The sequence below is a fragment of the Varanus komodoensis genome, unplaced genomic scaffold, assembly GCF_004798865.1.
Source record: "Varanus komodoensis strain SLA01 unplaced genomic scaffold, ASM479886v1 scaffold27, whole genome shotgun sequence".
In the NCBI taxonomy this organism is placed as follows: domain Eukaryota; kingdom Metazoa; phylum Chordata; class Lepidosauria; order Squamata; family Varanidae; genus Varanus; species Varanus komodoensis.
This window is the reverse complement of record NW_025335701.1, coordinates 2764338-2781488: the sequence shown is the minus strand read 5'-3', so window position 1 is coordinate 2781488 and position 17151 is coordinate 2764338. Positions and strand designations below refer to the sequence as shown.

The following is a 17151-nucleotide window of genomic DNA, read 5'->3' as shown; positions in this document are numbered from 1 at the left end:
TTTAGTTTGGAAGGAATTTTTGATTGCTGATTTCATTTTATACAGGTTGCCTTTTTTGGGCAATTAATTATTGAGCTATTGTCTTTCACCGCATCCACTTTCCCCCAGACACACACACATACACATGGAATGTGGTCTCCCATTCCATGTTTGGCCATAACCATAGGATCCCATGCACAGAAAGAATCCTACTCTTCCAATACTCCTTCCAGATTGGAATTCAGCTGTCAAACTGGGAGAAGAAAGGAGGCCAGACAGTTTCTCTCTAAGCATGTCAATGAGCTTATCTGTGTTGTTTGTGGAACCTCCCAGTCTACTGCTTATTTTAACGGCTTCTGGCCTGAAAAGCTGTCCTCATGATTCTGGAACTTGTCTGGAATTAAATAGGTTAAGATTTATGGTAGAATCTGTGTTTTAGGATCACTGTAGTATGCACTTAAGGAGCTCTTGGACGAAATGGCCCCAGTGGATGCTCTTTCTAAGTGGAACCACCATTACTTTATCATTTCATCAATTTCAGTACTGTACCTTAACTTTTCCTCTTCCCCTGGACTTTATCTACATGGCTGACAAGTGGGATAAGACTGGCTGAGTGAACGTTGTTGTTCTTCCTTCTTCTGCTACTGTTCGTTTGTTTAGAGGAGAGAGATGGCCAAACAGTAAAAGCAAGGGGAAGGGAAAACAAGTCCAGCAGTTTCAGGAGATAGCAGGAAACACTCCTGCAAACATTTGGGCAAATTTCTGGCCTCTAACATCAGCCCTGACCACTTTCTAGGAAACTCATTTCACCAATCTTATTCTTCAATGAATCAATAGACTCTACACTATGGGGTTTTTATTTTATTTTGAAATGTTGTACACAATGAAGTAACTAGGGAAGAGCACTGAGGAGATGACTGCTGGGAGTGAAAACATGGATTTTTGCAGTAATCAAATCTTGCACACATAGGTTCTTGAATTGGCTCACAATAAGAAGCAAATTCTAACTCTATTATCAGGTAAGCTGCTTTGATAAATGGTGAATTTTCTGCCAAACACCCATGAGGCACAAGAATACTGGATTAACAACTCTAGTGTCATGCTGTCAGCTACTGTTTATTTAAATTAAAATGTCACTACCCAGAAATAAATTAGGAAGCTACAAAATTATGGATTTCTGTCACTCTGTGTCCTCACAAGCCATATAATAAAAGTGATTCTGTTTCATTTGTACTGTATTGCTTCCTAGGAGATTAGGTTCTGATGTATCATTAAACTCAGCCCCAAATTGGAAACATTATAGAATGTGGCTTCAGACACCAGATAGAACCTGGTCATTATCCCATATGATATAAAACTGTCCTCTCTAACAGTGCTCCTGTCCTTAGATGTGAACCACACCTGTTTTACCCTCCACCTTCTTTATCCTGCCCTACCACAAACAGTAGCACTGATCACAATCTTCTAGTTAAGAATGTGTAATCCAACATGTTGCCAAAATACATAGTTAAATCAGACATTTGGCTGCTGTGGGTGAGGTGCAATGTTAATAGTCCCTGTATTGATCTAAACCCAAAGACGGGAGAACAAGTGAAGTTCCAGATGATTGGGATTATCCAAATATCATCTCACTACTGTTCTCATGCCTGATTGCTGCTTACACTTGTGATCACTGTTTACTCAGAAAGAAAGAGAAAACTGTGAAAATGAAGCAATGGTCAAACATGAGATTTGCACAAATTTCTCCAATTTACACAAGTGTCCTCATTTGCACAACTTTCAGCCACAGTCTAAAATTGTTCTGATTCAGTTGACAGAGAAATTAGTAAATTACTGGAAATGTACAAATTGAACATGAGCGCATGTCTGGAAAACTGAGAACATTTTCAGTGGATATGAGCTTACAATCATGTTTGGGGCTTTCAACAAGGCATGACCATGTGTTTTATGAGCAAAAATTTAATTCTGATACATGCCTGTTTAGAACTAGCACAACTGGGCTTCTTGTACGTATGGCACCAGCTCAATATGGTTTACCGGTTAAGTGCCAGAGCATGGACCTTCTGTACAGAAGTTACACATTCAACTCTCATTCTTGCCATCTAAAATGATCTTAGAGTGGCAGCCTAGGAGAGAATAAAAGATTTTCTGCCAGTCAGAGGAAGATGTACTAGAGCTAGATGGCCCATTAGCATAAGCCAGTTCAAATGTACAGTTTTATACTGAAAAGAGGAAAAAGAGATAATTCTCATTAGAGGACAGGCAACCAAGAAATTTTAGAGAAAACATCAGAGTGTGGAGAACACAGAGATATTTACTTTTCCAGTTTTTCCATTTTCACACAAATATGCTTCATTCCCTGATGCAAGTTCGGGAGCGTTGTCATTCACATCGAGAACTTTGATAGCAACAGGCACTCGAGATATTTGACTGGGGTTTCCTAAGAGAAGAAAAACAGTATGAAAAGGGAGAGAAATGTAAGGACACTTCATTTCCTACTAATGCCATAAAGGAGCTAAGATAGGCAGACACTTCCACGGTGAAAACTTGCTGTTCCTTTTCTACTTCTGATAATTGGGCAGCTTTATCTAACAGCAAGGGGTGGGTGGGGGAATAAAGAAGAATCAGCAGTATTTCACAAAAGAGAGATAGCAAATAAATCCTTATTGCACTGAGTGATTGCTAGAGATTAGCTTGATGAAGACCTTCTTGGACTAAATTGGTATTTTCCCCCCTGATGTAGGATTGTTTTATTGATAAAGGGCATTCTGCATGAGAAAAAGAGGCTGCAAACAACCAAGATTTATTTTGTTTCTTATCTTTGCCATTTTACTCTATTAGCCAGTCAGCTGCACATCTATTATTTCAGCTTGGCATAAAACAGAACACACTGAGCAAAATTCCAAATTCAGAATGTAAGTGTATATTCTGAGATTCTTAGAAATCTGACTTTGAATGCCAAATGTTTCTGCATAAATGGAACAAAGACTTTATGCCACATTTATACCCACAATTTATTGTATATATCTTAATTGATAGTCCAGCCCCTATGCCTGTTCAGAGGCAAGGCCTTTCTCCTCTATGAGATGTATTCCCAACAACCACCTAATTCTTTTTTTCTAGTTTGTAATCCTTTTAAATAATCAAATAAACAAAATCTCCACTGTTTTGGTAGTTTTGGTATCTGTCCTTCCTAATCCAGTTATTTTCAGTCTATAATCTGGCAAATGATAGATTCCTCAATAAGATCAGCAACAGCAGACCAACCTTCCCAAAATATGATTTGCGGCAAATAAGAATTTGCTGGAGACATGGCAATAACAGAGCAAAGCTGCTCCTTGTATTATGGATATAGTTTAAGATTTTATCGTGCTAGAAATCAGGTTTTTGGATCATATAATAGCTATGGCTGGCTATAAACTGCTCATAGACCAATTAAGTATTTCTGTTCAAACAAAATATGCAAGGAAATATGTAGAAATTTTAACGTGGATTTTTATGTTAAAAATACAGACTGATCCAGTAGCAGGATGGAATGAACTGAGGCAAAATAATATGACACCATTTGAAACTGACCATTTCATCTTATTATATAGCTGACAGGGCAACTCTTTTTTCTTCCTACCTTATTTTTGGGACTGTGTGTGTTGGGAAAGCAACATAGTCCCAGTCAGTGACAAGTGATGCTGCATTGCTGCCTGTGGTCCTAAATACATGGACGTGAATTGTTCTAAATTCACCAGGGACCTCCAGATTGTGTTGGGATGGATTGGGACTGGTTGAGTACTTCAACATGTGAAGGAGCACAGGTTTCCCCAGCCGTGATCTAAGGAAAGCAGCTAGGAACTGCATTAAATGCCATGGGTCTACTTCAGAGTATAAATACTCTGAAGGTTGCAGTCCAGCCTGGCACTGCCATTCAGTATTCAGCAGCATGGTGGAGCATGCACAAAGCAACTTTGATGCAAACTGCTTAGTATCTAAAAATATGGTACATACTGTACCAGGCAAATGGATAGGATGTGTTACTCTCTTGCCACTCATGTAAACTAGGTATGGGGGAAACAGGAAGGAGTGCATTTGCTAATATTGGTTTCTCCCACTGTCCCACTGGCAAACAAAAATTCTAGACATTTTCGACCTGAATATAAATAAATTTGCAAAACAGGCTGAAATGAAATCCTTGCCCATTTTCCCTTGCTAGTACCAGCTATTTACAGCTTAGAAACATAGAAATATAGAAACAGAAGGGGTCTCCTGAGCCATCTAGTCTGACCCCCGGCTCTAGCCAGTTCCACTCATGATATGTGCATGTCCAGCCTACCATGTGCAAGTCCAGCCTATCCTTGAACACCCTCACTGATGGGGCCTCAACCACTTCCTGTGAAAGCCCATTCCATACCCTTGGGGTCCTAACTGTCAGGAAGTACTTCCTGGCATCCAAATTGAACCTTGGTTCCCTGAGCTTTGCTTCATTGGAATGTGTTCTGCCCTCTTGCAGGGGAAAACAGGTCTCTACCCACCTCTGTGTGACACTCCCTCTTGTACCTCATGTAGCTTGGAGAAGAACATGTTGTAACTGCCTGAATCTTTTAATGAATGATGAAATATTACTGTAAATTGTCTTTAAAAGGAGGAGGCAACCTTAATTGAACCCTCAGGTAACTGAAGAGAGAGGGATTCAAACCTCAGACTTTTAAGTGCTAACAGTCAAAGCCCTGAGTATAGACGGATTATATTGTCAGTTTCAAGTTATTTCACATTCCATTTTAAAATAAAAACACATTTTTAAATCTTGAATTTTTACAAATTTGTTAATTTAGGTAAATTATTATCAAAATTGAACTGAACTGAAAAAAATATTTCACATATATACAGCCCCCCAGCTAGAAAGGATCTCTAGATGGTATACAGAGTTTAAAAATATAAGTAAAAGCTGAAAATATCAATATCACAATAACAACCAATAATGAACAGTAAATAATTCCAAGACAGTTCGTCAAATTACAGGTAAAGCATCAGCATCTAAGAAAAGTTTCTTAAAACTGCCACTTTAACTATTTAAATGCATGGATGTTTTTAAGAGATTTCCACCCCCTGCCAAAAGGAAGAAAAAAAGTAGGCACCAGGCAAACCTCTCTGGGATACCATTCCAATGATGGGGAATTATGTAACATGGAAACCATGACATGTTCATAGAAGGAATTTTTAAAACTGGTCAGACTTTTTATTTGCTCTCTACCGCTGAACCTTGGTGAAATGTTTTCTCCCATGGTGCAGAGCATGAGAAGCTACCTTTTACTGAGATAGAGTATCTCTTCATCTAACCTCATATTGTCCTTTCTGACTGGCAATAGTTCAGACTGGTCACCAACTTAAACATCTTGAAATAGGTGGGAGAAATTCCAGGAGAACAAGGTTGTCAATGGCTCCTTATTATGACTCTTGCTGGTATCAGAGACTGTATGTATCTCAATAGTAGTTATTAGGGAATGTGAGCAGAAGAATTCTATTGCACTAATATCCTGTTAGTAGACCTCCCACAACTGAGATCACAGAATCATAGAATGGTAGAGTTGGAAAGGACCAGTAAGGTCATTGGGTCCAACTCCCTGCTCAGCGCAGGAACAATCCTAGGATTTTCTACTTTTGATGTATATGCTGTACCACTGCAGATGGTCCTTCATTCCAGAACTGATTCCATACTGATTATTTCCAGGGAAAAGAGTAAATGAATAAAATACCACTTAGCCACCACCTACCCTTGCTTTGTCTTCGTGTTTGTGTGATGTGCATGCAGTAATTTGACTAGGAAAGCTTGCTAAATTGGGTGTAACAGATAAATTTAGCCAGTCTTAAAATTCACAATTTGTCACATGAGTCAGCCAGCTTTCATGTCATGAATTGGCTTCCCTGAAGTGATGTGTGCATTTGACATGGAACAATAATGCACTATTTGTTGGGGGTGGGGATACAGCTGCATGCAAACTAAAAGTTTAAAACATTTCAAGCACAATTGCTTTATCTGAACCATAAAAAATACATAAACAATGAAGACATTGGATTCTCTGTGCCAAGTGACACATTTAAATACTAAGAATTTCCTTTTATTTAAATGAACAGAAGGATGGTAGTTCAGATTTTAGAGACATTAGAGAGGAATGTAATTAATTAGATAAGCTTCTGAAGAAATTATTCATGCCTCTTGTGACTAGCCCCATAATGTTTGTCTTTCATGTGAAATACAAACATTAAACCTAAAGATATTATAATTAGAAACTTGATGAGAATTCATTAAAAGCATAATTTGCTAAACACCAGAGAAGAACTCACTGAGTTTGGAAATCTCCAAGAAGGGGATATCCCTTGATGATTAGCTGTACACTTCATACTATGGTTCCAATGGTTTGCGTGTTCATTTGCTTATTTGTTTTGACTGTGCAATAGTTATTTTTTACAGAGTTGAGCAATCCGCAGCAAGGGTTTCCAAACGTTTCAGTTCAGTTAGAACATTTGGAATTGGAGAACCTGAGTACTCTCAGAGTGGCTGCAATGAGGTTGCTTTCCTGTTCATACAATGGCTAGCATAGTGGGTATGACTAGACATATAGCATTCCTTTCCCATATAGAAAAAGAAGTCTTTCAAATCCCAGCATTCCTCTGGCAGACATTATAGGAATTCTAGGACATGCACAGGATTGCACACACTGGCACATGCACACATGTATATATGTAAAACAGAATTAGTCCCATGGGAAGGTCACTGAGAAAAGCACCCAGTCAAGCACTTTATTCAGACCCCCTATTTCTCATCAAGGAATTAAACTGAATACTGCACTGCACTACAGTGATTTCATACACACAGCTAACAGTCATAGGAAACTACTTTGGATTCTCTGAGAACCGAGAAATCAATTTGGTTAGTGCTCTTCAGATTTGTTGAATAGCAATTATAGGCTCACACCTATATTTGCATAAGACGTTTATGGCCGAGACAGTAAAATTACCTGAGGCTGCATTCATAATTTTGCCCAAAGTGAATTTACATTTCTTGTGACATAATTACAATAGACAAATCTGTCGAGTTCATTGTCTTGTGCATTTCAGTTTTTAAAATTTCAATATCTTTGCATTAACAATGGTGATTTTTGGTCTATATTTGTCAAAGCCTACCTCAAATGAAATTCTGGCCCATCTATATTGTCCAAATCCAATAGGTAACATCTATTCACTGCATGCAGTAACCTTGTTGCATGTACCTGAGATATAACTATTAAAGATTAGGAACTTGTAAAAGAAAAGTGGATAGTGTAGTCCCAATTCAACTAAAATGGTTGAATAGACAGAACTTTAAAGCCAGAATTTTAAAAGCTAAGTATTTGAAGGCTTTGGGCAGAATGAAAAAAATCTGGCAGATTTTGTTTATTTCACATTCATAAAATCTCAAGGGATCTTTCCTACCTCAAATATGAAGAAAGTTATGAATTTTAGTAAATTCTTATTAAAAGGGGGCAAGAACTGAAATGAAATTATCACTGATCCCGAAACACAGACAGAATATATGGAACTAATAATCATTGGAAGAAAACTCAAAACATGGCAATTTCAGCTAATAAGTTCTAAATTTTAACTTGTTTTTATATTCTTACCACAACTATGCTTCTGTGCTAAATCATATCAATTGCATTTGCTGTGGTTTCTTATGGTTTTTTATTTTAAATTAATTGTTGTTTTTGTCTTTTAACATGATTTTTTTTTTCATTTTCACTTAACAAAAGTGAAAATGAAAATAACTGCCCAAAGATCCCCAGTTATTGGGTAGTATAAAATGAAATGAAATGAATAAATGAATGACTAAATGGAAAAATAATGGACTACATTCAGGAGAAGCAAAATGATTTCCTCACTAATAACACATCTTTAGAATCATGTTTTCCTTGGGAAGAGGAATAATGGCAAGGTATAAATGTCACTGCCATCATCATCGTTGTTGTATCTACATTTTTTCTCAACTAGCAAACTACCACGTGCCATAGAGACAAGACTGTTAGACAAATGCCCAGGTCTCATATCACCATCAAGTATCCAGCCTAATAGGTAATTTGACTAACTTACTTTTACTTGCCATCTTACAGGGTTGTTGTGAGAATAAAATGGGGGAAGAAAGCCATGTGCATGACCATAAACACCTTGAAGGAAAAAGATAGTAAAAATTCAATCCTATGTGCATTTACTTGGAAATTAATTCCATTCTATTTGAAGAGGGTTACTTTCAAGTAAGCATGTATAGAGTTGAACCAAATATCGGATATGCATAATGCATTTGCTTTTATTGTCAAATGCACTTTGATGTACCTAATTTAATTTTGAGATTGGCTGGAATTTAAAATTCCAGTATTGCATATCTAAAATTAATGATGGCCCGTAAAACACAGTCTCTAATGGCAAACATCTTCTGATTGTTTTCAAAGGACAAACACCACCGAACTATGAGCAAGTGAACTTAAGCAATTTACATGACTGGTGAGAGATGATCAAAAGTTTTGCTGATTCACCTTCATGGGGTGACTCACATCCTAAACTGGGAATCAGTGACTGGCCCAAGGACTTCATGGCCAAGTGAGGACTAGAACTGGGATTTACCAGACATTCCAAATACAGACCAACACTTTAAATATTGTTCCAGATTGCTTCTGAAACCACTTTTTCCTGCATTAGAAAGAGGTCTATTAAAAATAATAAGTCCAAAGTCATCAAAAAATGTTATGCTTTTCCCTTTATAGGCCTTTTAAAGCAACATTTGTAATTGCACACTGTCCAATTATGACTGATAGCCTAAGCCAGAATAAACATTAAGTACACAAAATTCTTTGTTATATTTATTGTATATTTTCTGATCATCTACTGATTCTTCACAGTCAGTGTCCATGTATTCCTGGCAATGAAAATGAAAGCTTAATGTGACTTTTTAGGATGGTGGTTTACATTAGAAGCCATGCTGGAGCAGACCAAAGGTCCATCCTGTCCAGCGTTCTTTACACATAGTGGCCATTACTGTGGAAAACCCACAAGTAGGACATAAGTGTGATAGCAGCCTCCCAGTTGTCTTCCCCATCAACTGATGTGCAAACACCTATGAGAAGGGGAGATGGCTGGAGCGCAGGGGGGAAAAGTCTCACAACAAATCTGATCGAACACGTTTAAGGGCTCATTATCGAGCCTATTCTGTGGCAATGAACCAGGCAAAGTGTGGATTCTTTGCCTCCTTTGTTGCTTCCTCACAGTGCTGTCCAGCTAAGCTATCTCGGGTGGTCCAGGCCCTCTTACAATCCAGTTCTCCAGATGAGAGCCTGGAGCCTTCAGTGGCTTGGTATGAAAAACTTGTGCAATAACTTGCAGGAAAAATCACCCATGTCTGTCAAGAGCTTGACTCTGGCATCTGTGCAATGCAATCTCTGAATGTATCCTGTTCAGTATCTGAAGCTACATTATTGGATGAGGTTTGGTTATTGCAACCTGAGGATGTGGACCAGGTGCTTGGTTCTGTCCAATTCACTACATGCCCATGCAACCATTGCCCATCATGACAGATTGGGAGATCTGTGGAGGGCGTTCAGCCCTGGGTCCAGGAGGCTGTTAACACCTTATTAAGAGAGGGGGTGGTTCCTGCTCCATTAATGGAGAAAGTTGTGAGACTACTCCTAAAAAGGCTGGGCCTGGACTCTGCGATGTGTGACAACTACCAACCCATTGCTAATCTCCCTTTCTTGGGCAAAGTGTTGGAGTGGGTGGTGGCTGAGCAGCTCTAGGCACTCTTGGAGGATATGGATTCTCTGGATCCCTTTAGGCCTGGGTTTGGGACATAGATGGCCTTGGTCGCCCTGTATGATGACTTTTGCAGGGAGAGGGGGAGAGTGTGACCATGTTGGTTCTCCTTGACCTATCAGCGGCTTTTGACACCATTGACCATGGTGTTCTTCCAGACAGGCAAGCTGGGGTGGGATTGGGAGGCACCCCTTTGTCAATCAGTCCAGAAGATAGTGCTGGGGGACCGTTGCTCTGCCCTGACCATCCCCCATGCTTTTTAACATCTATATGAAACCTCTGGGAGAGGTCATCCAGAGGTTTGGTCTGCGGTCTCAGCAGTTTGTGGATGATACTCAGCTCTACCACTCCTTTACATCTCATCCAGGTGAGCTTGTTGCCACCCTGAACTGGGAACTGGGAGCTCGATAATAGACTGGATGAGAGTCAACAAACTGAGGCTCAGTTAGTATTAGTTATTAGTAGAATGGTATTCTTACAGGTTGGAGGGGCATTACCCTCTTCTAGATAGGGTTGTACTCCCCTAAGGGATAGGGTCCACAGTCTGGGGGTGCTCCTGGACTCAGGTTTGTCCCTGGAATTCCATGCCCAGGAGTGCCTTTCTCCAGCTGCTGTAGATTTACCAACTTTGCCCCTACCTGGACAGGCAGAGCCTGAAATTAGTCACTCATGCACTGGTAACATCCAGAATAGATTATTGTAAAGCAGGGATGCTACCTTGGGATGCCCTTGAAGAGCCGGCTGGTGCCGGAGGTCAGACTAGATGGCCCGGGAGGTCCCTTCTGACTCGCTCTGTTTTCTATGTTTCTACTTACAACAGGTATAGAATTGGACCACTTAATTAGTGATGGGAACTGCTAGAGCATCCGATATAACATGCGTATTAAGAATCACATTGGTTATTAATTGTAGCTCAGGCCCAATTCATGGTGCTTGTTTTAACATATAAAGCCCCAAACAACTTTGGTCCTGTTATCTAAAGAGGCTTCTGCACCCATATGTGCCTACCCAGCCTTTGAGATTGAAGCAGGGGGCCCTCTTGTGTGAGCCATCCTTTAGGGAGGTAAGAAAGGTGACTAGCAGGAAGAGGGCCTTTGCTGGTGCTGCTCCCCACCTGTGGAATGCTCTCCCTAAGGAGATTTGACTGGTGCCTTCCTTGTACTCCTTTGAGTGCCAGGCAAAGACCTATTCTTTAAAATATTTTTAATATCCAATAGATGCCACCATAACTTCATTGTAATAGTTCATTCATTTTTATATTCATTTTGGATTTGATGCTTATGTCAATTGCTAGTTCACTGGTTTTTATTGCTTATACTGTATTTTAATCATATGATTGTTAGCCACCTAGTGATACCATTATAGAGATAAGTGGCATATAAATGTTTTACATACATACATACATATCACCTCTGATACTAGAGGAAATCAGCTATTGATAACTTTCCCAATAGTCTAGAATGATTATCTTCCTATATGAATCAATCAGGAATTATCATTATCAAGGGAAATAGGTACATGTACAAAAGATCCCAAAGATCGATAGAAACTAGGAATATGGAAGCATAGAAATATTGAATCAGATTAAATCAGAAGGAGCCTTCCAGCCCATCTAGTCTGACCCCTAGCTCCAGCCAGCTCCACTCATTTATTTAGTTATTTATTAAAACATTCGGGGCGGCTTACAACATTAAGTTAAAAAATAATTATAACATTAAATTAAAAAATATGAACATTAAGTTAAAATGCAAAAATAACAATATAAAATAAGTCGCCCTGGCCAGATAAAATGACATGATATGCCTACCATGTGCATGTCCAGCCTATCCTTGAACACCTTCATCAATGGGGCTTCAACCACCTTCTGTGGAAGCCCATTCCATACCCTTGGGGTCCTAACTGTCAGGAAGTACTTCCTGGCATCCAAATTGAACTTCAGTTCCCTGAGCTTTGCTCCATTAGAATGCATCTTGCCCTCCTCCGTAGGGGAACACAGGTCTCAACCCACCTCTGTGTGACATCCCCTCACATACCTATATATTGCCAACAGATCCCTTTGGAGTCTCCTCTTCTCCAGGTTTAAAAGAACCAATTCCCTCAGTCTAGCCTCATACAGTTTTCCCTGCAATTCGGCCACCATCCTTGTGGCCCTATGCTGCAGCAATTCCAACCTGGTTATATCTTTCCTGAAACGTGGAGCCCAGAACTGAACACAGTACTTCAGTTGCAGGCACACCAGAGTCGTATAGAGTGGCAGTAATACTTCTCTTGACGCTTCTTCTGGCTATGCAACCAAGGATGGTGTTCGCCCTCTTGACTGCTGCATCACTCTGCTGACTCATGTTGAGCCTGCAGTTGACCAGTACCCCTAGATCCATTTCTCTCCAGGCACTTGTCTCCTAACCTGTACTTATGACACCCATTCCTATGCCCCAAGTGCAAGACCTTGCACTTATCCACATTGAATGCCATTCTGTTGCCCCCTGCCCATAATCTGTCCAGATCCTTCTGAATCCGGAGTACTTGCTCCTCATTGTGGCCACTGTCCCCATTTTAGTATTGTTCACAAATCTGATCAACAGACTGGTCACTCCCCGCCCCCCGCCTTCCAGGTCATTGATGAAGAGAGTGAACAAGATTTGCCCTAGGACAGAGCCTTGGGGAATATGTGCTTTAGTATTCACATTTGTATCTTTGAACTGCACCAACATACTTTACAATGACATATTTTGTTTTTTTCTCTGGAGTTTTGTTTCTGATTACATAGTTTAAAAGATCTGCTTCAAAAAACAAAACAAAACACACAAAACAACCCTTCGTCTGTGTGTCGGTCTTCCTTGTCTTCCAGCCTTCCTTCTTAATTCACAGCAGCCATATCATTTATACGCTGAAATATAATGTTCTGGTCAAGGATTTGAGAGACTGCAATTCTATGTCAACACATTTATTAAAAGTCATGTTTTCATGAGTCATAATTAGGGTGGATATTTAAATACAATAATGTAAAGGGTTTATTAGAAGTGATCTGGAATATAAAGGTTGTGGGTTGAAAAAAATTATTGCATTAAAATACAAGACAAGGCAAAACTGCCTCCCCTCTCCTGGCACATTGTTGAAAAGTGCAGAATCTGTTCTGAACTGTTGCCTCCATCACTTACTACACCTTACCAATAGTGTAAGCATTTTTAAAGGCTTAGTAAACTCAGAACCAAACCAAAAATGCAGTTAATCATTAAAACAGTGTGTTTTTAGAGTACTGGACTGGTAGACCTGGGAGCCACTTTGCTCAAGAGGATCACTGGGTAACTTTGGACCAGTCCCTGACTCTAGGCCTAACCAACTCATTGATAAGATGGCAAGGATGGCAAGGAGGAGATTCGTGTAAAAAAACCTTGTGCTTCTTTTAGGAAAAATGTCACATATAAATAAATAAGACCCAAATTACAAATTACTCTGAAAATCCAGCTAGAGACCTTCCAATCTGAGAGGGAGGAGACTTTAACTCTTTGGTCCCTTATGTGGCCCTGATCCATATTAATTCTCCTACTCCTTTAATTGTCCTATTGTAGCAAAGCACAACATGCAAAGGCGGGGCTAGATGAATCACAAGCTGGAATTAAGATTGGCTGGAGAAATATCAACAAGCTCAGATATGCAGATGATACCACTCTAATGGCAGAAAGTGAAGAGGAATAAAGGGCCTCTTGATGCGGGTGAAGGAGGAGAGCGCAAAAGTTGGCTTGAAACTCAACATTAAGAAAACTAAGATCATGGCATCTGGTCCTATCACTTCCTGGCAAATAGATGGGGAAAAAATGGAGGTAGTGACAGATTTTATTTTCCTGGACTCCAAGATCACTGCAGACAGTGACTGCAACCAAGAAATTAAAAGACGCTTGCTACTTGGGCGGAAAGCTATAGCAAATCTAAACAGTATACTAAAATGCAGAGACATCACCCTGCCAACAAAAGTGTGTATAGTCAAGGCTATGGTTTTCCCAGTTGTACGGCTTTGAAAGCTGGACCATAAGGAAGGCTGAGCACAAAAGGATTGAGGCCTTTGAATTGTGGTGCTGGAGAAGACTCCTGTGAGTCCCTTGGCCTGCAAGGACATCAAATCAGTTAGGCTTAGAAGAGATCAACCCTGACTGCTCTTTAGAAGGCCAGATACTGAAGAGGAAACTCAACTACTTTGGCCACCTATAAGAAGAAAGGACTCACTGGACAAGAACCTACTGCTGGGAACAATAGATGGCAAAAGAAGAAGGGGGCGGCAGAGATTGAGGTGGCTAGATGGAGTCACTGAAGCAGTCGGAGTGAGCTGAGGTGGACTCTGGGGGATGATGGAGGACAGGAGAGCCTGGATGAATGTTATCCATGGAGTCATGATAGGTCGGGGATGACTTCGTGAATAACATAATGTAAGTTACAGGCACAGAGCACCTGATTTGGATCAGCTCTCAGTATGGGACGAAAAGTAATCCCAAGCTGGTAAAAAAATTGTTGTTAATGTTTTGTTTCCTTTTGGTCTTTTAACAGTGGGAAAACTAAGGCCCCTTGGAAGGCACCAACAACACTGTCTGGGGATGTATTTGAAGCATGTGAGCACCATATTGCCTATCCCTGTCATAAAGTATGGATTCAAACTCAGAAAAGTAAGGTGCATTCTCTTAATTTTGTTTGGAGAGGCAGTTACTGCCTGTTGATCAGTATTCAGATTGAATATTAAGACATAAGAATCTAAATGTACATTTTGCAGCCATCCAATTCAGAAACAATAAACAAGCTCTCTTGACTTCAAGCTCTTAGTCATGTTGAGAAAGCTATCATTAGATATGCTTTATTTATTCTCCATATCTACCCCCACCCACATCTCACACACTTATTCCATTTTTTAAAAATTAAGAATGCTAAACTCACTTTGTCAAAATTTGAGCATTCTGCCCTTCTGCCTGGCTTGACTACAGCATGTGGATGCTTGAGTCATTCAACCTTTGTGAATTCAAGTATGGAATTACCTGACCTGGTATGCACATGTTGAACTAATGGGCAGCTAGTTCAACATGTATAAATGACTCACTTACACAGCCATCTGGGATAAATGAAACCAGAGAGAAGGATAACAGCCCTGGTGTTATCAAGTCCCAGCTAGAAGGGCAGGGCTGGAGCAACGCTCATGAAAAAGCGAACAATCTGGTATGGACTCAGGTCTGAATGAACTTCAAGATGGAATTCAGAGAAGTCTGCTGATTTTCACATCCCTAAACAGACTATTATCAAATTTGAACTGACCCACCAGGGATGAGCCCTCCTGGACATAAAAGGTTTAATGTCTGGGCTGTGACCTTGCCTCACCAGCCAGTGCCTTCCTAGTTCTGGCCAGTTCCTATACAGTGCCAACTTTGTCTCACAGGCTTATATTGCTTGGCCAGTGGGCCCAGACTCTCTGGTAAAACTCTGCTTACAATGCTAAGTTCACCTCTTTTATTTGGCAGGAACAAAGCCTCTCATCAAAGTGAGTGTCCTCATACTTGCCTTCGAGAATGGCGGAAGGAAGGGCAAAGCACCTAGCCAGGGTAAAAGCCCTTCTAGCCCTTTTGGCTTCCAAAGATATCAAATAGTTTGCTGGTTCTGCACAATATTTAACATCTACCCTAACCTTTGTATTTGGTAAGCTGGTGTGATCAGTTTGATGTTCCATATCCTCGATTCTCTGTTTAACATATTTTTGCATGGTTTAGTTTGCCAGAGAGAAGCGTTTGGGGGTCACCTTCTTTTATATTCTTTCTGATGCCTCCATATTCCTAGACGTGCTAGAGGTATATGCCATCACATTGCTTGACACCTCAACTCTCTCAGCACCTTAAATCTCTTTCTTTACTTTAAGCTAAAGGGAGAAAACAATAAAAAAGAAACAGATCATTGAATAAAAACACCAAAGTAATACTGTGGCTGTGCCAGAATTCCCACCTCATGTTTTTCTGTATGAAAAAAGTATTGTTTCCATACTTAGTCTCTACAACAATGTGCTGATTCACTATACTCAAAATTGAAATCTTGAATCTCTCAGTATCAGTTTCTGGGAGCAAGAATTATTAGTTAGCGATAGTTACGGACCTTTCTTCCAAAGAGACCAAGGTGAATATATGACCTGCCTCCTCTCCATTTTACCCTCCCAACAATCCTGCGATGCAGCTTATTTCTGGATCCTAGTCCTCCCCTTAAACCATGACACCACAGGGGTTTTAGATAGGCATTTGCTTTGATTCAGCAGGGTTTTCTTACATTCTCATATTATTAAATAAGGGTTCCACCATTCTTTATTCTAAAAAAAAAAAAAAAAAAAAGCTTCATACATCAGCTCAGAATATTCTGATTCCACTACATGGAGGCAGTCCAGGACTGCTCTCTGCAAGAAACTAACTTTCTTTGCAAAAATAAATAAATAAATAAATAAATAAATATCTTAAAAGGGTGGGGGAGCTCACACACTTACTTAAGGTAAACCAAACCCATCCCAACACCAAAGGTTTTGACTAAATTCACCTGCAGGGATGTGTTAATCTACAACATTCAAGCTTACTGAAGTTCTCTGAATTCCTTTAATCCAGTCTGAGTCCATAGCAAAGCTCACCCTTCCTCCCTCCCTCCCTCCCTTCTGTACATGTTTTTCCAAATGTGAGCATTGCTCTCTCATTGACTAAGGTGCACTTGTGTGCATTTTTGAAACATGAAGATTTTCATGCACATTTTTCAAATGCGTGCATGCTGTAGAATAATGTTTTCAGAAATAGACAGATTTCAACAAGAATTCACACATCCAAGTCTGTGTTCAGTCTGCAAGGTGAGAACTAGAAACAGGCGAATTTTTTTAAAAGGTGCTCAGATTAAATTTTCATGCACATTAAGTATGGATAAACCAATTTGTCAATTTTAGTTTCTCCCACATTTTGAAAATCTCTAGTTCTTTTTGAGTATTCAGAAAGTTTGTAAATCCTTATTTTAAAATAATTCAATTAAAATTTTCACCCAACACGGGTGTTAGGACACAAAAACAGAATACTACCATATGCCTATGGTCATACATAAATTAGCAGGAAGTGGCACCATGGCCAAGTGATATACTTCATTTTCCATCCTTGCCCTGTCCTACTGGTATTGTTGTCCTCAGTTTAATCTCTGCCTGTGGCTCCCGGCTATGTTACATTTTCATTTATATTTATTCCTGATACATCAATTAATTAGTAATAATTGAAATTTATAACATTGCGCTGGCATTAACTCCAGATTGGAAGCAGTACATGTCTTGCTTTGCAGCTGTAGAAATAACTTGTGCTGACATTATGA

At 39.8% G+C, this 17151-nt stretch overlaps 1 protein-coding gene across 3 annotated transcripts in view; it reads right to left on the bottom strand.

The window, feature by feature from the left end:
- CDH8 (cadherin 8) overlaps positions 1 to 17151 on the bottom strand; it is a 299609-nt gene that overhangs the window by 56061 nt on the left and 226397 nt on the right. Inside the window, exons 8-9 of one of the 3 annotated variants that reach the window (XM_044434247.1) lie at positions 12944 to 12949; positions 2298 to 2409 (exon numbers count right to left, since the gene is read on the bottom strand). In XM_044434247.1, coding sequence (XP_044290182.1) covers positions 2298 to 2409; positions 12944 to 12949 — 118 coding nt within the window. Of the gene's footprint in view, positions 1 to 2285; positions 2420 to 12943; positions 12950 to 17151 lie in introns of all 3 variants that reach the window. The other 2 variants (XM_044434245.1, XM_044434246.1) reach the window with 2 other exon arrangements.